Raw genomic sequence first — 23,165 nt, forward strand, 5'->3', positions numbered from 1 at the left:
GGGCTCCCGTTTCAATATCTAAGCTAATTACTTTTTAATTTACAGTGTGCTGTTAATGGGTTTGGCAGGGGGAGCAAGGTTAGACAGGCAGCAGAAGCCACTTCCCTTCCGTTCACTAGCACCATGGCCTTCTTAATTAAAATGAATAATCTGGGCATCCATCAGATAGACGGAGAGTCAGAGAAAGAGAATTGTGAAGATAGGAAGGTAGGTGTGTAAAAAAGCCCTGCTGAAAAGACCTCATGCAAAGTTATGGTGATTTCGCTTCGGTTTTCGAACCAACATGATCCTTCTAGAAATAATTGACGGAAAGAGTTTATACCAAGTATATCAAGAACTCATACTGGGTACCAGCATCTAAAACACAACAAACACTGGTGGCCAGTTTTGCTAATCTTTTCAGCAGGGACAAAGGCAAGTACAGTTTATGTACAAAAGATACATCAAGAAAAAAAAAAAGAACAAGACAACTACCTCCACGGCTCTCGCTGTCAGCTGGCTTCACCTGGATGGGGCGAGTCATCTGGAAGAAGAAAAACAGCACAGACAAGACAAGGGGTTATTTCAGGCATAGGCAACCACTGTCACACAATAAGCCAACACCCTCAAACTATCCGTCACAAAAAAAAACTAAGTTTGAAACAAATGCAAAGATCCATGTCAGTATGCAGGGCACATGACATCCCTTAAACATACAAAATACAAGAGTGGTGATTTGTACCATCATGCCTACAGTTTTCTCACACTCTGCTTCTATTTTTAACATGCTGCACAGCTACTCTGAAATATCCCATCTGAAATATCCCGTGTTTGCATTGACTACTATTTTATTTAACCATTCAATCCATGCCAGGGCATATGGTGACATGGCCAAGTTTCTGAGCATACCTCCAGACAAAACCCTAAAGGCACCCCTGATTTATATTACCTGGTCTCTATCAGGTAAGTAATTTCTCTCAGAAACCATACCGCTAATGCTCCAAACAGCTACTGTAGGTATAGCTTCAGTCCACTTATATACTGTAGGCAAAGACTGAAATCTTCTCAACTTTTAGGCAAAATGACACTTCAATGACACATACCAAATCAAATTTCTTTCTTTCTTCAGTTGAAAAGAATATAAGGTTTTTGAGGAAAACATTCCAGAATTTTTCTTCATATACTGGACTTCAAAGGGATCAACGGGTTGAAGGTCGAAATTGCAGCTTCAAAGTTCTCTACACGATCCCAGCCAAGGAATAAGGATCTTATCTAGCAAAACGATCTGCTTTTTAACCCCAAATGCACGTCTCGCACTAGCTCTGTCTCCACGACTTCACACATTACACAATTACGTTGGAAAGGTCACGCATGACGTAGGCGGAAGTACCGACCCAGTGTTTACAAAGCGAACGTGCAAAGAAAGTCAAATGCCCTTTACAAAAATGACTTCAAAGTTGGAGGAGAAAATGAGATGGAGTTTTTTGAGCACACAGTCGAAGAACTAACCGCACGTGACCTTTCCAACGTTATTACACAATGCGTGAACTTGCAGACGCGTATCGCAAAGCTTATGCAAGTCAAGCATTTGTGGCTAAAAAAGCATACAAATTTTAATATTTTTTAGAAAAATACCAATCGTCTGACAAGATCCTTATTTCTCGGCTAGAACTGCACTGAAGAAAAATCCTGGAATGTTTTCTTCAAAAACCTTAATTTCTTTTCAACTGAAGAAAGAAAGACATGAAGATCCTAGATGACATGAGGGTGAGTAAATTATCAGGATTTTTTTATTCCTGAAGTGAACTAATCCTTTAAAGTCCATCTCCCCCTCGAAAACTCTCTGGTCTCATCAGCAAGCTTTTTTGTGTTTGCTTCTCAGTGCTCTCTTGGTTACGGTCTCTAGCGATGGTGGCAAGGAGGAAGTGAAATGCAACAACAATTAAAGTGGAGGCAGTCGCGAGAGAGAGAGATCAATGAAGCCCTATTGATCCCTGCCCCTCAGGCTGTGGAGAGTGTCTGGCAAAGAGGGATTCTGTGGGTAGAAGGCTCACGGTAATCTACTAAAGCCTGATAAGAATGGCATTTGTTGGATTAGATGCCTCTGTCATCACAGTTTTTATGCTCCGCATTTCACTCAACAATTTTTTTTTCCATTATCCCTGTAAAGGTTGAAGTTTGGCTGGTTCTTATTCTACAAACTTGAGGAAAACAAAGAAAATATATATATGGTTTTGTGTTTGTTTGTTTTTCCTTCTTTAGCCCGTTGTTCAAGGATTCAAACGGATTTTGCTCCAGGATCAAAGGATGTTCAAAGGATTTTTCTTTTCTTCCATTTATTCCTACCTGGGGATGTAATGTAGGAAGGAATACTGTAAGTGTGGACTATTTGAGCAGTACAGCAACTTAATAAAGTGGCTCATTAATATTTTATGCCCTTTCTATCTTGAGATAATGTTGCTGATTAATATCAAGTTTTAAAGTTACGGGTACATTTAAGACTACTTTCTTTAATTGTTGAAAAACAGGACAGATCCTGTCCTAAAGGCCTACTTTACACTATAACATCCATTCCCCAGCATCGTAATCCAATGGGGGCTTTCTATCGATCCAAAACAAACTGCTAATAGCAACACAGCAGGCCCAGTTTGCATGAAAAAGAGCCAAGAGCTGTGTGGAGATTTGCGACAAGATTACCCAAATTTGCGAAGTGCCCTTTGCAGACTCCCCAGCCATCTGTAACCTGAAATTAAGCCTTTTTGAATGCCGCAGGAACTTTCGTCTCATGTCGATGCCAACTCTAGGACTGGGGAAACATTTGAAAGATGGCAGGATCAACATTTTGTCTTTCTCCTCAACATATTTTCTTTTACCGTCCAATTGTGGGGGGGGGGGGGGGGGGGGAGCAAACTGAAAAAGGTCAGTTTTAAAGACAGGCCAGTCCCATAAAAGCATGACTTGTTCAAGGAGAAACACCATAATGGGATTTTAAAATGTCTTAATAACATGCTGATATATGAGGAAGAGGGCCAGGCCAGATTCATTAAGTGTTAAACGTATCCATTTTCACCTTGAGGAACCGAATAACCTTCCTCTGAGAAATTATTCCATAAATTTATCCATCGTAAATAATAACTAGCAGGGTCTAAGTCTTTGTGCGAAGGGCAAAAGGCAAAAGATGTAATTCTTCCGAAGGTCGGAGTTCAGAAGCTTTGTCAGTTAAAGGAAAAGTTTGAAAACAAATAAAATTTGAATTACATTAAAACATGACATTGCAACAAACAGCATTTTCACTCAGATGTTCTCAAAGACAATCCAATAGACGTAATTGTAAGATATAACCATTCCAAACAAATCATCTGACGAACACAAACAGTGCCCGACATTAGACAAAACATACGCTTTTATAGATACATCGCAATATGCATTGCAACTCTCTGCCTGGTAATAAAGGAGATTCTGTTTTGCAAGGGAATGCATTCAGAACTACCTCATATCTGTAAACGCCATCAGCGAGATGTATTCCTAACGCATTGGACTTTTGTGTAAGGTTTATGGATTCACCTCTCTAACTAGTCACTGTCCTGGTCATAAAATGCTGGTGTAATGGTCCATTTGTTTTCCTATGAGCAATGTGTTTCTCCCTTGTACATTTAGTATCGACGGAACTCAGTTTATTGCATTTTTCTCACCTCTAATGGGATGGCGTACACTTCAGGTACACACATTTACTTGCGCACACACATTTGTAAGAATACTTATACCTTAGGTGCCAGTTTGTTTTAAACAAAGGGAAAAACTAGTTAAATGCAAGTAATTAAAGCTATCATAAAATAAATATAATACATTATAATGCAATTAATTTAAGTCAGAGTAAAGGCGATTCAAAGAATTGTTCCAAAACACATTATAAATGTACTTCCGAAAACACGTTACAAAAAAATTGTGAACTATGTAGTACTGAATTGTGGAGAATTTTTGGGCCACTGACACTATAATGACTAGAGGGCATTAGCATCAGTGGTTCACCTGCTCTTACTATATTACTACAGACTACAGCTTGCTAGCTAGCTATGCCTAAGCCACGTAAATGCATTATTGGTTCCAATAATTTACTAAATAGCTTTGTCATCCAATCAGGTTGAAGCGGTATTTGACAGCTGAGAGGGGCGGCAGCTTTCCCACAAGTGGGCGTGGTTTCAGAGAATACTGCTAATTTTTTCCCAAAATTTTGACAACTTATTTAAATGTGATTTTTTTTTTAATCATTTAAAATGCTGGGTGGTACATTTTTCTGTGGTGTGTACACCTTTTTTAGTTTCTTTCATCTGTGGAACATAAAAGAAGACACTTGCTGGTCTCTATTTACTTTCATAGTATGGAAAAAAAAAATACTATGGAAGTCAATGGGGACCAAAAAATGTTGGGTTACCAAAATGTTTTTTGGGTGAACTTTCCCTGCAACTAACACAAACTAAAACTGTTAAAAATCATTTTGTTCATTGAAATAAAAATAAATCTAAATATTAAATGAAAAACTTAGCAAATAACTGAACGCAAGTAACGCAAGTTACATAATCAGATTGCTTTTTTTAAAGTAAATAGTAAAGTAACACATTACTTTTAATTTTACAAGGAAATAACTGAGTTATATACACAGAACACACATATATTATATAAACAAGGACTTTTATTTTGGATGCGATTAATCGCGATTAATCATTTGAACAGAACTATAAGTAACGCAAGTTACTTTGTTTTCCCATTTATTGACACCTTTCCTGTCCGGTGTTGAGAGAAATTGGGAGTGAGGTGCCATTATAGTTGCCAAAAACATAACTTTTGGGTTTTCTGTTCTAAAGATAAATAAGCAACCCCTGCCCAGGTGACAAAAAGTAACAAAAAAGTAACTTTATGCATTACTTTTCACAAAAAGTAACTAATGCAATTAGTCACTTTTTTTTCCTCACAACTAATAACTAAACCTGAAATAAAAATAAAGGTTTTTGCTAAAAATACTAAAACCTAATCATTAACATGATTCAAACGATTAATACTACAAAGAATACTTTTTTTGTTGCAATTACCTTTTTTTAACTATTTGAGACTAAATTTATTTCTGTCCAAGCATTAAAAAAAAAATAAAAAAAAAAGTAACTACATTTTGGATGTGATTGCATCACTGCTGCGAACAATTGAATAAAGTGGTGCCGACATAATCGACAAAGGCCATCCTAACCATAAATGGCCTGTACGCTGTAAACACGCTCATATCACACACATTTCCATGCACCAGAAACAAAACAAACGGCGGTTGACAAACCTGTGCTATCGTCAGGGAAAGCATTCATTTAGCTTCAGTCCTGAGAGAGTTCACTACGCCTCTCCGCTGCTTTTGTGCCTTTATTGCCCAAGCGTTCTTTACTCATAAGATAAAACGAATGAGTTGGCCTTATGCTGCGTTCCTTGCAAAACAACAACAACACATGTTCTAATTGTGATAGATTCAAGAAGGTTTTCACACTTAGAACGGCGAATGGGCGAATGTACCGAGGTCCAGGACAAAAACAGGGGGGGCTGTAGAGGATGGAAGGCAAAGGAGAACTGCCTGCAACTGCCAGATAAGATTGCTCCTCAGTTGAGTGGCATTTCCAGAGCCGTGACTCCACCCTATTGCTCCCTCACATATGCTGGCGGAAACGCACGCTTATACGTTTCCCGCCCGCAGCAAAAGCGCCGGCGTCCCTGTGTTTGCCAATCTGTTGTTTAAACTCAGCGGAACAATTCAAATCCCCACGTCCCAACAGGAGTGTGTCAGTTGCATCTCGTTTGGGATGATGCACACGATCCCAAGCAATCCCGACCGGGAATGTATTCTTCGGGATTTTCCGAAGTAGCTACGGGAGCAACTGTCTCTTTGTCCTTGTCATCTGTTTCTTTAAGCACACAATACTCGATAATCATGTTGTTTGCTGTGCTGCTGTCTTTCAAAAGGGGGAGCTACCAAACAGGGTAAACAAAATACAGTGGGGGATATGAAACAGCCATTCTCCTGAGAGACAGTCTGTTCTCCTGTAGTGATGTTTGATTAGGCACCGCTGTGCTGGGGTAGATAGAAATTCAGAACAAGCTGCTCTGAGCAAATCGAGACTGTGCCTTGTTGCCTCCGTCTATGATGAATGCGAAATAATTCCCGTATTTGTTTTACGCCATTCTGTCATAAATTGTGTGCGGGACAAACAGTCAACGTGGATGAAATTTATGGTTTGCTGTGGTTTTACAAACTGTGAATGAGAAAAAGACACTATTGCAGCCAAACTAGGATGTTTATAGTACATAATTTTTTTCCAGGTCAGTGGCGTCGTCGAGTCACGGCTTGCAGAATCCTGTTAAAAACAGACTTTGAGCTTTGCTCACCTGCTGGGTTGTACGTTCAAACAGCGTTTCGCACCACATCCCTTTTTTTCCCGTTCACATGCATTATTAAAATGGTTCACAACTTTATACAGCTTTAAAGAATTTTATAAATCAGATAGTACTTGAAGCACATATATAGTATATACTACTTTTGAAAGTTTTAAGGTTTTTAATAACATTTGTTATGTTTAATCGTAATAATTAGTGCCACCCTTGTCATTCAAGATGTTCATGTCTTTCTGTCTTAAAAAAAAATTGTGTTTTTTGAGGAAAACATTTCAGGTTTTAACTCCATATAGTGGACTTCTATGTCCCCGCGAGTTTGAACTTTCTAAATCCAGTTTAAATGCAGCTTCAAAGGGCTCTAAACGATCCCAGACGAGGAAGAGGGTCTTATCTAGCTAAACGATTGGTTATGTTCAAAAAGAAAATTTATATACTTTTTAAACTCAAATGCTCGTCTTGTCTAGATCTGCATGTACTCTGTGTATTCCGGTTCAAATCGATGCCCTACATTGATGCAAAAGTACCGACCGAGTGTTTACAAACTGAACATGCAAAGAAGATCAAGAATTTGGAGAAAATGAGATAGGAGTTTTTCGACATACCCATACTGGATAAGAACTGAACTAGGTGAGACGAGCATTTGAGGCTAAGAAGTGTATAAATTGTAATTTTTTTTTTTAGAAAATAACTGATCGTTTTGCTAGATAAAACCCTACTTCCTTGGCTGATATCATTTAGGGCACTTTGAAGCTGCATTTTGGAGGTTCAAACTCGGGGGCACCATAGAAGTCCACTATATGGAGTAAAATCCTGAAATGTTTTTCTCAAAAAGCATAATTTCTTTACGACTGACAAAAGAAAGACATGAACATCTTGGATGATTATCTGTACATTTCTGTGCTGGAAGTGAACTTCTCCTTTAATGTAGAAACAATATAAATACAGTATAATTTTTAATATTTGTTACATATATTTTTTTTTACGCCTGAAGGCGAGTATCACCGTTACCAGTATTACTGATGTCTCTAGGAAATTCTTATTTTTTCCTAATATTTAACCATTGACTATAACCATTAAACATTACAGAATAATTGAGCGCTATCAATTTTAACATACATTAAACTAAAAATAACAACTTCTAATTTACAGTAAGTGAATTTAAAACAATCTTCACATAAACCCATTATTTACCTGTGCCCTTCAGCAAGTAGGAAATATAAATGCAGTTATCAAGCACTAACTACTCAATTAAATATAGATGAATCCTTAATAGCTTATCTGGCTGCTACTACTTTAAGAGCTGCCGCTGTTAGACTTTACGCATGCTTGTAGTTTAATTCACGCTTTAATATGAGATGTTACAGGCTACAGTGTCCGCTGCCGTATTTGTGCATGCAATTGAAGCATTCGTGCTATGAGCACAGTATAACGGCTGACAGAACAGGTAAATTCCTTTTTACTAACAAATGGCCAACAACATCTCATCTGACCGCAGTTCACTGTTGTTCTACTGAAGCTCCCTCATCACCTGTAGCTTTCCTGCGCTCTTTTTACTAGAACCTGGCGCTGAAGTGAAGTTGGAGTGCGTGAAAAGTCTCCCATTTGATGTGGTCGTAAAGATGGTCTGCGACTAAATAAACATGCTTCTTGTCAAGAAAAAAAAAAAAAGAAAAGCAGCAGTTGTGAGTGTGGTGGCCAACCCTAACTCCGTCCCTGCGTTAAGTGCGTTAATTATTTATAAAATTATTTATAAAATGCCGTTAAACTGGAAAAATTGCCTGCATTAACACGCTACTATTGATAGTAATAGTAATAATGTTTTGCAATATCACTGTTTTACTGTATTTTTCATCAAATAAATGCAGCCTTACAAAAAATCTTACTGATCCCAAACTTTTTTTGTGGATGCTGGATGGACGTTTGCAAATTTTTTTACTAAAACTGCAAATGTTTCCTAAAATACCCTTACTTGATAATGACAACACTAATATTTGTTTGACCAATTCATTTTAAACGACTATTATATTAAATTAAAAATGTTAAATAAAAACTAGTGATAATTTCAAAACTACAGCAACCCTGCTGTGAACAAGCTTGTTTGATTAAGAGTCAGGCATCTTGTGTGTGTGTGTGTATGTGTATGTGTGTGTGTGTGTGTGTGTGTGTGTGTGTGTGAGGGAGAGAGTGTGCCGGTGGTTTGGCTGGAGTTTAACAGTGAGATAACAGCCTATTCCCTGATCATTATTTAGCATTAGCAGGCCATCAAAGCCCCTTCTCCTCTGTTATTCCTAATAGGGAAATAAACACCTTTTGACTGGAGCATCCCAGCTGCGATAATTAATATTTCCAATTATTGATTTGAAAGTGTGCTGTGCGGTGACAGCCTTGGGCCTCGGCTCAACTAATAAATCTACCGTACAGGAAGGTGAGAGCGGAAGAGAGAGGGACGAGAGGGAGAGTTATTCTTCCAACTCCAGCAGTTAGTCTGCTTTAAACACAAAGCTACGTAGTAGGAGTTGTATTATAGCATAAAAATAATACGGGCTACTTTTATAAAGCATTTAGAAGTGTTGACCCTGGACCACAAAACCATGTTATAAGGGTCAATGTTTTGAAATTGAGATTTATACATCGTCTGAAAGCTGAATAAATAAGCTTTCCATTGATGTATGGTTTGTTAGAATACCTTTAAAGTTGAAAATAAAGTTCTTAGCAATGCATATTACTAATCAAAAATGAAGCTTTTATATATTTACGCAGGGCTCTATAGTGCGACCATTTTACTCGCATTTGCGACTGCGACTATGAAAAAATATTTAGAAGCATCATGTGTGGGGAGTTTTTAAATGAGATATTGATTTAATACAACAGTTAAATAAACAAAAAGTTAATATTAAGTGACTTACATTGTCTGACTATAACACTATTGCCCCATTTTGCTCTAATTCGTCGTCAAAAATGGTCTGATACAAGTCACAACTGAGCCAATGTGCATATCCATTCAAACACAGCGGTATTTCGTTTATAAATAAACATGCGTTTCTAAACAAATCTAGTGAAATTATTCAATTTCCAGTTCATAGAGACAGTCACTTGCTATATTCCTAAATAAATCAGCTGTTCGAACGAATTAAATGAATGAATGATTCAGTATTTAAATCAGTGACTTGCCGCCACCTACTGGCAAATTTAGTTTAATTTTTAAGGTATCTTTTCAGTTATTTAAATCATTTAATATTTCTATATTAAATTTTATATATTCTATATTTAAAACATTATTCTCAACATGAATTCAAGCCACTTTTGTGTTCTTCTGTGCCACATCTGTAGTACAAATTAATTTTGTTAATACTGATTTCATTTGATTCATTATCCTACTTGCTCTTATTCTGTTGTTTTAATTAGAAATTTTAAAAAGCTTAATTTTTTTTTAAATGTACATAAATTATTTTAATTATTTTAATTATTAACAGACATAAAATTTGACTGCACTCCTAAAGTTAGAAGCACAAGTGTACCTAAAAAGAAAAGTAAGCTTAGAGCCCTGTTATGGTAGGAAATGTATAAAATATCTTTATAGAACATGATTTCTATACAAATATAGCCCAACAGTAAAGATATCCTTCAAAAAAATGTAGTGAGTTTCAAACAACACAAGGCTAAATAAATGACAAAATTTGCATTTATGCGTGAACTACTCCTTTAAAATGTAAGTCATTTGTTTGCCAGAGTCTCTGAGAGGAAGAAAATGAGACAGAAAATGGATGAGGGAGAACGAGGTGAAGAAGTATCTGCCAGCATGTGTGCGTGTGAGGTATTTTGCTCCCAGCACCTCTGTGGAAGCCCTGATAAGAGTATCGACTGCACCGACTTGTCAATCGCAAGCGTCTGAAGTCGAAAACTCCAATAGCTTCTCGCACAATACTGGAGGTCGGATGTAGCTCCAGTACCTTCGACCATTGACACCGCACTTTCTGAGCAATCTGGAACGTCTACAGCACTCTGAAAATGTCTAACGCTGCGGTCCAGCTAACGTCGAGTTATCTTACGCCACATCAAGCGTGTGCTTTCAGTCTGACGTCCCTCAAAAGGTCAGTGGTCTAGATTAAATCTTTCCCCCCTTAACGTTCCTCGGCCTCCTAAGTTTGCACCGCAAGACGTAGCTGCTGACCTTTCGCAGCGCTCCAACCAGGATCCCACCGAAGACCGTCAGAAAAACAGTGTCTGTATGAGCGTGTACAACGGTTCCTGGAGTGAACCCAGTTTTAACACAGGTTTACCTGGAAGTGGATGAAAGGCCCGAGCTGGAAAACTCAACAAGAACAAATAGAAAAGAACGATAAAAAGGCTCTAATCCTACAAACGCTCGCAAGCCAGTCACCGGAGTGTCAAAGTGAGATAAAGAGAGAAAGGTAGCACACAAGAGAGATTCCCTGACTTCACAGCTGCCGTGGTCCTTTATCAGAGGAAGGGCATCTTTCCCAGACATCTCTGGTAAAGGCGTTTGCTGCTCAAAGAAAGCCATCGCTTTCTGGAGAGAGAGACGTGAGGTTTGTTAAAGAAAAAAATCTCTGTCAACAAATTTCTATGAAACACCATGGTGTTTGTTTTGATCTTCTTTTATTCTCAGTTTCGTTTCCAGCCTTGTCTCGTAGAACCTATTTGAAGAGCAATTGGCGGCGTTTCATGTCAAAATGTTGGCAATCATGTTTAGCGACTCTTATGTCTTCAAAGTTTCAAGATGACAGGTTTAAAAGTAGGGGATGTCAAAAAAGCACTTCCAAATAATGTTTCTGAATAAAGTAGCTGAAAAAGCTCACCCTTTGATTGCTAGGCCATGCCTAATATAATGAATATATCTTAAAACTACTGTACTCATCTATGCACATCTATTTTTTTTTTTTGTTTCAAACAAACACAAAAAGATCTCATCCTAATTTTTTCAAAGACCTCGACAAAGCAGAAGTAATTTAAGTGACCTAACAAAAACGGTTTTCTTGAGATCAAAACATAAATGGCAGTGTTTTGAGTTCTTCACTTAATTTTCTTGTGATCTCAACAAAACAAGCAGTCTTCTTCAAATCCAGACATAAGAAAAGATTGTTTATTGAGCTCTTGCTTTAATTTTCTTGTAATCTTTTGATAACAATTTGTTATTTTCTCTCTCATACTTTGTTCTTGTGAATTTGCCACAACAAAACTTCTCAAGACCTCTTACTTTTCTCTTAAGTTTAGAGTAACAAGATTGCTTTCTCAAGATTTAGACTTTTTTCATGACAGCTCAGCAAAACAAAAGCTGTTTTATTGACATCTTGACTTTTATGTTGAGATGCAGAAAAAATGAAGTCAAAATTTAAAAGTCGAGATCTTTTTCAAGAAACTGACCTAAATTTCTTGAAATCTTCATCTAAAAGATCTTGTCATAACGAAAGTTTTCTCAAGATCTCGACTGAACTTTGTCTTAATAAGCTATTTGGTTGATTTCTTGTTTTCAATTGATGAGAAAATATGATCACAAGGATCATAAGAAAATGATGACAAGTGATCTCAACAAAAATATAGACACAACAAAAGATTGTTTATTAAGCTTTGCCTTAATTTTCTTGTAATCTTTTGATAACAATTTGTTTTCTCTTTCTCTTAATCTTTTGTGATAACGCCCCACAACAAAAGTTTTCTCAAGACTATGCCTTACTTTTCTCATCATTTTTAAATAACAAGATCGCTTTTAAAAGATTTAGACTTTTTTTAATTGATATCTCAACAAAACAAAAGCTGTTGTCTTGAGATCTTCAATTTTAGTCGGCGCTGATAGCCTTAGTGCGTCGACATACAGTACAGTACAGTGCCGTTGCGCTCCGGGCGTCCCGTGTTCGAATCCCGACTCGGGGACCTTTCCCGATCCTGCCCCCCATCTCTCTTCCACTTCGTTTCCTGTCATGTCTGATTTGTCCTATCATAATAAAGGCAAAAATGCCAAAACAAATAAATCTTTATATCCTCAATTTTATGTTGAGGTCTAGAAAAAATTAAGTAAAAAAGTTGAGATCTAGAAGAAATTGTTTACTTGAGATACTGACTTACGTTTTTTAAATCCTTACCTAAAAGATCTTAATGTACTTTGATTCTAGAAATAGTCAAAATTAAAGTTGAGAAATACAGGAGATTGTTTTCTCGACAGACAGACCTTAAATTCTTGAGATCTTCACCTAAAAGATCTTGACTTAACAAAAGTTCTCTCAAGATCTCAACTGAACTTTAATTGTATTCACATAAAAGCTATTTTATTGATTTCTTGTTTTCAATTGGTGAGAAAATAAGATCACAAGGATCATCACGATCACAAGAAAACAATTTTGACAAGTTATCTCAACAAAACAAGCAGTTTTCTTAAAATCTAGGTATAAAAGATTGTTTATTGAGCTCTTGCCTTTATTTTCTTGTGGTCTTACTTTGTTCTTCTCATTTCTTTCTTCTTCTGATGATCAAGACCTTGCCTTACGTTTCTCATAATTTCAGAGTAACAAGATTGCCTTCTTAAGATTTTGACTTTTTTTAATGACAGCTCAGCAAAACAAAAGCTGTTTTATTGAGATTTTGACTTTAATGTTGAGATCTGGATGTCAAAACTGAAAAAGTCAAGATCTAGAGGAAACTGTTTTCTCCAGATCCTGACCTAAATTTCTTGAGATTTTCATCTAAAAGATCTTGACTTAGCAAAGGTTTCTCAAGAACTTAACTGAACTTTAATTGTCTTTACATAAAAGCGATTTTCTTGATTTCTTGTTTTTGATTGGTGAGAAAATAGAACAACAAGGATCGCGAGAAAACGATGACAAGTGATCGCAACAAAACAAGTCGTTTTCTTAAAATCTAGACATAACAAAAGAGTGCTTATTGAGCTCTTGACCTAATTTTCTTGTAATCTTTTGATAAACATTTGGTGTTTTCTCTTTCTCTTACTTTGTTCTTGTAATATTGTCTTACTTTTCTCATAATTTCAGAGTAGATTTCTTTCTCAAGATTTTGACTTTTTTCATGACAACTCAGCAAAACAAAAGCTGTTTTCTTGAGATTTTGACTTTTATGTTGAGATCTAGAAGTCAAAACTAAAAAAGTGAAGATCTAGAGGAAATAGTTTTCTTCAGTTCATGACCTAAATTTCTTGAGATCTTCACATTTTCTCAAGATCTCAACTGAACTTTGATTTTCTTTACATAAAAGCTATTTTATTGTTTTTTTTTTCATCTGGTAAGAAAATAGGTTCACAAGGATCATGAGAAAACAATGATAATTGATCTCAACAAAACAAGTAGTTTTCTTAAAATCTAGACACAACAAAAGATTGTTTGAGAACTTGACTTAATTTCTTTTGATAGCAATTTGTTGTTTTCTCTTTCTCTTACTTTGTTCTTTTTTATGGTAAGGATCATGAGAAAACAATGAACATAATAATATATGACTTTGTAGGACTCAATATCGATGAGTCCACAGTATCCCTAAATAAATCAAACCAGAAACTGTGTGCTATCATGTACAACAAGTGCAGTATTCCATGACCTTTCAATACTTTTGCTTTGTTTATCTGGCTAAAACCATTTTAGAAACACGTCAGGCCAGATTACATAAAGTATGATATATACACAACTATGTGAACATGCTGGTAACCTTAGCATTTCAACTCAGGATCTCTTTAGGATGTGTTAGTACAGCATTTAGGGCTCTGTGCTTGCTTTGCCCTGCCGTGGCAGAGCGAGGGGGAAGCTCCCCGTGCTGTCACTGCCGCTACAGGATTGTGACAGATTACAGGGCACTCCTCTGACCAATGGGTGGCCAGCATCACTTCCCGGTCAGTGACCCATAATTCCCGGCATACCTATGCCGAGTTGACGTTTCTTTAATGGGTTACAGACCTCCGGCGAGCCAACGCCTTCTCAGCGCTATGATAGCCTATTAGCAATTCACCACAGCTTGCAATTTTTTGCCTTTCTTTAAGCCACCCTGCACCCCTCCACGCCACATCTAACCTCTTTCAACCTCGTGGTCCTGGGGGGATGACAACGGCAGAACTGAAAGGAAAGAGGCAGAAGAGAGAGGGAGGCAGCGATGCAAGTCGACCAAGTGTCAGGTGTGGACAGAAAAAAAGCCGGGGGGAACGACTAGGAGATGGGAGGATAGACAGATGGAAAGGTAAAGAGAGAAAGACCTGAAGCCAGAAGTGGCATTTGCTCAAAGCCATTCACTATCTGCCATGAGAAATGATGCAATAATGGTAATGCGCCCGACTGCAGCGGTTCCCAACCGGTGGGCTGCAACTCAGAAATAGGTCGCAGGTCTGTTCTGACAGGGTTTGGACAGCATGGGGGAAAAAACTGTGCTAAATGCAAATAGTAAATTGCAGCTAACCAAATACATAGGTTTTAAATGGAGGCTGTGTCCATTTCTTACAACGTTTCAGCGCACTTATCTCACACATGATCTAGATCGCCGTTGCCTTGACGATCGATAGTGAAACAACAGATCTTTGTGTGCTCAGTGTTTTACAGACGAGGCAATGTGGCTCGGTGTCCGTCATTGTGAGTGTATTTGCATGGACTAGAACTCAACGAGGATCCAGCATGCTTAGTCCATCTGTCTGCAGTTGCAGTCCAAGTCAACTCCAATAACAACTCCACTCTGGCATAGATAAAGAGTATACGATTTAAATAAGGCCCTCATTATCTGCTTGCATTATCAATCCAATCAGACACAGACAATTAAAAAAATGCAATTGAGGGCTTGTATTAATTTGATCACTGATGTGTCATACATCAAGAGATGATAATTTAAAGTAAAATTGTGTAAAAAAAAAACCCAACTTAAAATAAGTTTGTTGCATAAATAAAACTAAATCCATCTGTCAAGCCAGATTTTCTTTGACTTATGTGTGTGTGTATATATGCAACCAGTCAAAAGTTTTGAAACACTACGATTGTTAATGTTTTTTAAAGAAGTCTCTTCTACTCACCAAGCCTGTGTTTATTTAATCCAAAGTACAGCAAAATAGTAACATTTTGAAATATCTTCGCCGTTTAAAATAACTGTTTCTATTTGAATATATTTTAAAATGTAATTTACTCCAGTGATTTCAAATCCGGATATTTAGCATCATTACTCCATCCTTCAGAAATCATTCTAATATTTTGATTTGCTGCTCAAAAAAAACATTTATTATTATTGTTAAAAAAAGCTGAGTAGAATTTGTCAGGTTTCTTTGGTAAATAGAAAGTTCAGAAGAACAGCATTTATCTTTGGGAATCTTTTGAAACATTATAAATGTCTTTGTCATCACGTTTGATCAATTTAAACTATCCTAAATAAAAATATTAATTTCTATAATTTCTTTCCCCCACCAAAAAATTATACAAAAAAAGTTTCCTGAACAGCAAATCAGCATATTAGAATGATTTCTGAAGGATGATATGACACTGAAGACTTAAGTAATGATGCTGAAAATGTAGCTTTGATCACAGGAATACATTACATTTGAATAACATTTCAAAATATTTCTGTATTTTGGATCAAATAAATGCAGGCTTGGTGAGAAGAAGAGAAATAAAAAACATCACTTACTGAAACTTACTGTTCAAAAACTTTTAACTGGTAGTGTATGTGTGTATACACTCACACACACACACACACACACACACACACACACACACACACACACACTTTTCCAGCAACATTAGAGGTGAAGTTATGTTCAAAGTTTTTATTGAAAAACTTCAGAGAAAAACATTCGCTGTTTTTTTTTTTACAGCTTTGACAGTTTTTCAGTTAGAAAGACTGCTGATTTCACTGTTTTGCTGAATAATGAAGAGTTACTAAACTGAATAAACTTTCGTGCCTACATTTATCTTCTGTAAACTTGTTCAAACATACATAACAGGATAAAAAGCAAAAAAAATGCTTTTAAATAACATTTGATGACATCAAAAACTGTATTAAACAGATAGTTTACTCAAAGATTGTTATTATTTGCTCACTTTTATGTTGTTCTGTAATCCCATATGATTTTCCTCATCCGTAAAACACATAAAGGAGACTGAGGAAGAATAAGATGATTGTGTGAAGCTCCAAAAGCATATATAGAAGATGTGACTACATAAGTATTCTCCTTAATATCTTATTTTACAGTCCCTGAAACACATGCTAAGAAGTTCCCTACTTAGCCTACAGCAAAACATCACACAAGCTAAATTCCTTCTGCCATAATAGATATAAATCCTTCATGAAACAACCTAGTGAGAGCTGCTTTGTTATAGTTTCTCCTTCCAGAAAATCATAACGTTACCCTGCATCCTCCCATACACCGAGTATACAAACAAGCTAAATAAAACACACGCGGCAGTTTAGACCTTGAACTAGCATGACCTCGGTGCTGACAGGCAGATGAACTCCTGCATTTTCCATATCCCACCCCGAAGGACTCCAACTACGTGAAAACACGGTGCAGTTATGCAGAAAACATGATGTAAGTGTCTGTCCATCTCAGGGTACGTCTATTTTGATTTTAATAGAGGGAGCGGGAGTTTACATGCATCTCTCAACATGCTCATAACGGTTTTAATCACTAAATTACGAAATTACTGACAGAACTTTTCGTCTACAATGAAAAATGCGCATCACAGCAATCATTAAACGGTTAAATTAAAGCATACCGTCGACGAAAATATGAGGAGAATGCGATTGCTCCAAATAATCCAGTCAGTCAATAATGGCGCGAATTTACCTGATCCAGCATAAAACGAACCGTGAATGAACACCGGGAAACGGAAATGCTGTGCTAGCTGATTAATGTCCTCACAAAAACAAATACATATATGATTAATCACATATGTACACAAGATAAACGTAATATGTCAACTTACATCTGCACAAAGTGAGAACGCAGTGAACTTGAATGAAATTCTGGCGCTAGTCAGAATGCAAAAGCACTGCTAGTTAGATATCAGCACCTTAAAACAAGGATAAGCATACTGTGAACTTATTAGTGTTATTTTAGAAAAATGTGTTTTTAACAAATTCAAATGATATTTTAATGACTACATAAATGCTGTTTTAATAAAATTAACTAAAAGTAATGAATGTGATGAAATATTGATCACTACAAAATATTTTTATCAAAAAGACAAACTATGAAAAAAGAAAACTGTCAGTCTACCTTTTATACAGTATTTTTTTACACCTTTCTGCACTGAGTTTATCGGAAAATATGTATAATTTAAAGGAGTTTAAGGTGCTAAGAGTACATTAGACAAAATATTTAATAAACACACACCTGGGATAGAGGACGTGTTGAACTTCGCTGTTGGATTTCAGATTCTTATAGTCATAGGTTACATACACATGGGGATACAGTATGCAAGGAAGCTCTTAATGTATATTGGGACATCTTTTCATACACTTGGGATCTCACTAAGACATCCCAAGGGTTGTGGTTTGATTTACCTCTCCCGACTTCCTTCCTTACTTTAAGCCGTGTCCCACTGCGAGACAAGGCCCTTCCATAAACATTTCCATAATCATTTCCGCCACCTGTGTCCATCCCACCACGTTGACAGATGCTCGCTTCCCGTCATCCTATGCGCGCAACCATCCAGGGACATTTATTTTACCCCGGCATTAATTCAACGGGGAGCATTGCATTTAAAGGTGTCAACGTTGATGTCCGTGACGCTGGAAGAAAGACGGCAAGACAGAATGAAAGAGAGATGAAGCGACTCCCTCGAATGCCCTGCACTCTGCGTGAACTCTAGCCTCCTGCCACGAGGTTTGCTTTCTTTAATAACTTATTCGTTTTTTTAAAAGTTCACACGCTCTTCATATTCCATTTGTACAGCTGCTAGATCATGCCGCATTTACATTTGAGGAAGTCAAACCTCTTCGCTAGCCTTCTAGCTAATGCTTGAGCAATCTTGCGCGTACACATTGCGCTTGATATTTTAACCCACCGCCTGCGAAGGCATGTTTACACATGCTAGTAATTCACATAAACCAATTCAAACGTGACAGATGATGTATCCATCTTGGTGTTAAGAAGTTAAGTGCAAAAGTGTCTTTTTCTGAAACTCCACATTGGCTGCACTCCACTGGAAACATGACAGCAGAGAATTATGGGAAAGGGTGGGGGGATTTCAAGCGAAAGGGAGAGCGAGTGAAAAAAGAGGCCAAAGAAAAGTGATTTAGCCTCCTAGTTCATCTTCATCTGTGTCCTGTCCCAAAGACCTGGTTCATGAAATAAGTCCTGCTGAAAATCAATGCAGGGCCTGAGACTTATAAAGGTGACCCATTCAGAACAGGTGCCTTTTTGTGGAGTGCTAAACTCTAGGCTTGTACCGTTAAAACCAAGCTAAGAAGAATTAATGGGGGGCATCGATTAGGTAGAGCACAACTTAGGATTCACTAAACAGGGAGTCATTTTAAAGTGGGAACTGTGGTGTGTCACAGATGGCCATTTTTTGCCAATTCTGTGCATGGAGATCATTTAGAAACCACTGAAAGAGAAAAATAAAAGCGATTTTTAAATTAAGTTAATTCCTCTCTCACTCTCTATAACTGGAAAACATAAAAATCCCTATTTTTCCACTTTTGTTGGGTACAAGCTGCTACACCATCATTGTTTTTTTTTGTTTTTTTTTACAACTTTCGATTATTAAGCTACACTCTTAAAAATAAAGGTTCTTTATTGGCATCAATGGTTCTATGAAGAACCTTGAACATCCATGGAACATTTCAGCTGCAGAAAAAGTTCTTTAGATCTTTAAAATGTTCTTCAAAATGGTTCTTTTAGGAGCTGTTCACTGAAAGGTTCTTTGGGGAACGAAAAATGGTTCTTCTGTGGCATCACTGCAAAAAACACCCTTTTGGAAATTTTACTTTTAAAAGTATACAATCCGTTTCAAACTCCTCACACCAACAGTGTGTAAAAACAAAACCTGAAAATTGCACAGCTAAATGCACCTTTAAAATATTCAGAACAAAAATCTAGAGTTTAAAAATACAAATTTAAAAAATGTTACTAAACCATAAAAAGAAAACAAATCTTTTTGTAATTTTTGAAGTGCTAAATTGCCCTCCACAACTTCTTCCATCTCCCTTTTTTACTCCTTTTTCTCGTCACCTCAGGCTTCCCATTTCTCAAGTATTTTTTCCACCTTGTTTAAAATAAATCAATAAAAAGTCAAAGGGAGAAAAATCAACGACACATGTGGCCAGGGGGCATGAGGTCCAACATATTCCTACCATGATCCACCACTGTACACTTGACGTCGCAACTGTGTGTGAATTGAGGGAAAGATGGTGACACATTAAAAAATTTCTGCTCTATGACATGCGTGCTGAATCGGATGCCTCATTTATAATGTATATCGTGGATTTGTGAGTGATTTTCCATGCATACTAAAGTGGCGCCAGGAAGAGTCTCTCCTGCAGAGGGAGAGAGAGAGAGAGAGGAAAAAAAAACAAAACAAAAAACGTGAGGCATGAAAACGGAAGACCAAGATATAGAACAAGAAAGAGTAATTGCCTCCAGGGACCAATTTCAATATTCAGTGCCGTTTGTACTTCCACACTAGTACGTCACGCACATTCAAGTGAGCGCCCCTTATAGTGTGAGTCACAGGGATTAGGCATCTCGCCACATATAAACAGTTAAGATTATTCAAATTGGGATCAGACATAGCGGCTTTAACGTCGTCATGTTTTCAAGTTAGGCCAGGATGAGTGTTCGGCGGATTTACAGCATTTAACTGACACCGGCAGGTAATCTAATGACGACTTAGCAGGATTACGCCACTGTGCATATGGCGACACCTTCACCTGTTCTATTTCCTTTGGATGTGTTTAAAATAGTGGTGGGTTGTGACCCAAAAAATATTTGCAGGTCTGTTCTGATAGGGTTGTGGACAGCAGGGGAAAACATTTCTAAATACAACAGCAGTGGTAAACTACTCATTTTAAAAAAATAAATATGTTTTTTCAACTTTCAAAAGGCAGGATAAAATGCTTGTCGTACCTTTAGTATTGGCGTCGACATCTAAAATTGTGTATCCAATCAAACTCTACAAAATTTCGGCGCTAATTCATCTCTCACTTGGTAGAAGCTAGCCAAATTAGCAAGATGCTAACATAGATTGCATGTTGTCATCCTCACACCCTGAAGAAATCTAAACAAGGTAAAGGTTGATGCCGACAGCCTTGTGGGCAGCACCAACATATAGCGTCATTGCGTTAGAGGGTGTCCCAAGTTCGAATTCTGGCTCAAGGACCTTTCCTGCCTGTTCTTGTCCCCGTCCCCCTCTCTTTCCCACTTCCTGTCTCCTCTACACTGTCCTATCATAATAAAGATAACAACTCCAAAAATTAATCTAAACCCCCCCTTCCCCCCCCCCCAAATATTATTATAATATTCACCAATAACAGACATGGTAAAGACATACTGTACAAACATAGGACATATTACCTAGATTACATTAAATACAGGTTCCAACAAAGCCAAACTGTTACGGTGTCAGAATGCCACTTGTAAAAGCAAAACCGGTTGAGAACGGCTGGTGTAAACAACCTAGACAGTCACCGTCAGCATTGCAATCCTGCATTACCAAATGAAAATAAAAAAAGAGAAAGAATGAAATAAATAAACATGACAAGCGGGCACTTAACCGCAGACTCCCAGGCTGAAACCTGATGAGGCCCGCACCCCGGCGAAACTTCAACAAATGCTAAGTGACACGCTTAAGTGGGTTCAGGTTGTGCAACCAGAATAATTCACTAAAAATACAAATGAGGCCACACATTGGCTGCAGGGGAGAGGGAACCAATAACTATTCACCCATTCAAATGAGCCTCGGGGCGGAGGGTCTCCTCAGGTTCCCAGGTGCTGCACAGCGGTATTGACTGGCCTGCAGTCATCGAGTCGACACGTAAACGGCCTGTATAGACATCATGGATTCCCCTCATTGAGAATCAATATCAAATAACCCCACTGTTCACTGGCAATTATGGTCGGTATCCAACATCTCAGGCCTCTTTATTTTCCACCTCCATCATTAAATGTGACCTTCAGGCCACTTTCTGGCTTCATTCTCCAGGTGGAGATGGAGACACAGGGAGCAGGCTTTTGGGGGATTCAGCTGGGGCCACGAGGGAGTTGCAGGGGCATCTTCTATGACAGATCAATTATGGTTGTACCGCTGGGCTTTGGGCCAGCTCCTCTTCCAAGGCCACTAATAGAATCCCAAAGTCACCAATGACATTACTGACTAGATAGGTTAGCCTCAGGTTCTAGAGGTCTCGAGTCACTGTCCTGGTGCTGTCATGCAGTGACCGCTTGACCTATTCCTACTGGAGACGGGCAACCATCATTTGACAGGCTGCATCGTGATAGCGCAGACATGTACGTCCAGTTAACCTCCACGCTCACTCATAATTGTCCTCACCATTGATTTCATGGTGCTACTGATTGCTTCTTGCTCTGAAGAGACCCAAGATTATAGATACGCTAGGTGCACGGAATATCAAATAAATGGTATTTGGGAGGTCTTGCTGCAGAGATTTCTCTTCATCATGGTTTGACAAGGTAAGGGAACAACTTCAATATTTCTGTACCACTGCTTCTCAGCTCCCAGAACGAGCCAGGATGGATTATTCCAGAATCTCATTCTTGGTAAAGACAATGGGGAGAATCCAAAGTTTCAGCCAAGACCGATCACCTTAAAGGGAGAGATCTTTTGTGTTCTCCATGACAAATAAAGTCACACAGGTTTGAGATGACATAACTGTGAATAAATTATCACAGAATTTCCATTCTGAACTATTGTATAGCATAGGTAATTTTGTATCTAACCAACCGTTTTCATACACGTTCACGAAGGAGTGGCGTTCCAAAAGCTCTGGTGAAAAGTGACGAACGTGGAAACGCAGCTAAATAAAACTTTCCTACGTTTTACTGTACAGATGTAAATTTACTTTTATATCAGCCTGAGGCTTATTTATTTCATTTTAATGTGAAAGGGCTTTTACGTTTGCCCAAAATATTTTTTTTTTATTAAAAACAAACAAGCAAGCCCTGTACAGATTTTAAAAAAGTAACGGAACGCATTACTTTCCACAAAAAGTAACTAGGAAATGTAATTAGTTACTTTTTTAGGGAGTACACTCTTAAAAATAAAGGTGCTTCAAAAGGTTCTTCAAGCGATGCCATAGAAGAACCATTTTTGGTTCCACAAAGAACCATTTAGTCAAAGGTTCTTTAATGAACCATTTCTTGCTGAAGAAGCTATTTGCCACAAAGAACCTTTTGTGAAACAGAAAGTTCCCCTTCGGGAACGTCGAGCTGCGTCACTCCGCTTTGGGAACGCCTCCAGCGTGCCCACGCTCTGAATCACGTGTGAAATCAGTCCAATAGAGAGTTACGTATGACGTCACGGACGGGGTGACGTCAGGAGCCAGGAAGCTATAAAGCACATGCGGTGAATGCAGCCGGCAGCTTCTGTCTTTCAGTCGCGCTCTGTGTGAATTGTTTGTCTGTTAACACTGTTTTTGAGGCCAGTTTGCTTCACTTTTATTTGAGTGTTAACATAGATAGAGATGGGCGATAGCAAGCGTTTTAAGAAGTGTATTCCTCCGTGCCAACGTTACATCACGGCCGAGGATACACACGCTATGTGTGTTGCTTGCTTGGGAGTGAGGCATGCCCAGTCAGCCTTTGAGGAGGCTGACTG

At 37.9% G+C, this 23,165-nt stretch overlaps 1 protein-coding gene across 1 annotated transcript in view; it reads right to left on the reverse strand.

Moving 5' to 3' along the window:
• celf5a (cugbp, Elav-like family member 5a) overlaps window positions 1–23,165 on the reverse strand; it is a 327,723-nt gene that overhangs the window by 137,416 nt on the left and 167,142 nt on the right. The window contains exon 3 of the mRNA XM_073844616.1: window positions 475–523. Coding sequence (XP_073700717.1) covers window positions 475–523 — 49 coding nt within the window. The remainder of the gene's footprint in view (window positions 1–474; window positions 524–23,165) is intronic.

This window comes from Garra rufa, chromosome 7, assembly GCF_049309525.1.
Source record: "Garra rufa chromosome 7, GarRuf1.0, whole genome shotgun sequence".
Taxonomy (NCBI): domain Eukaryota; kingdom Metazoa; phylum Chordata; class Actinopteri; order Cypriniformes; family Cyprinidae; genus Garra; species Garra rufa.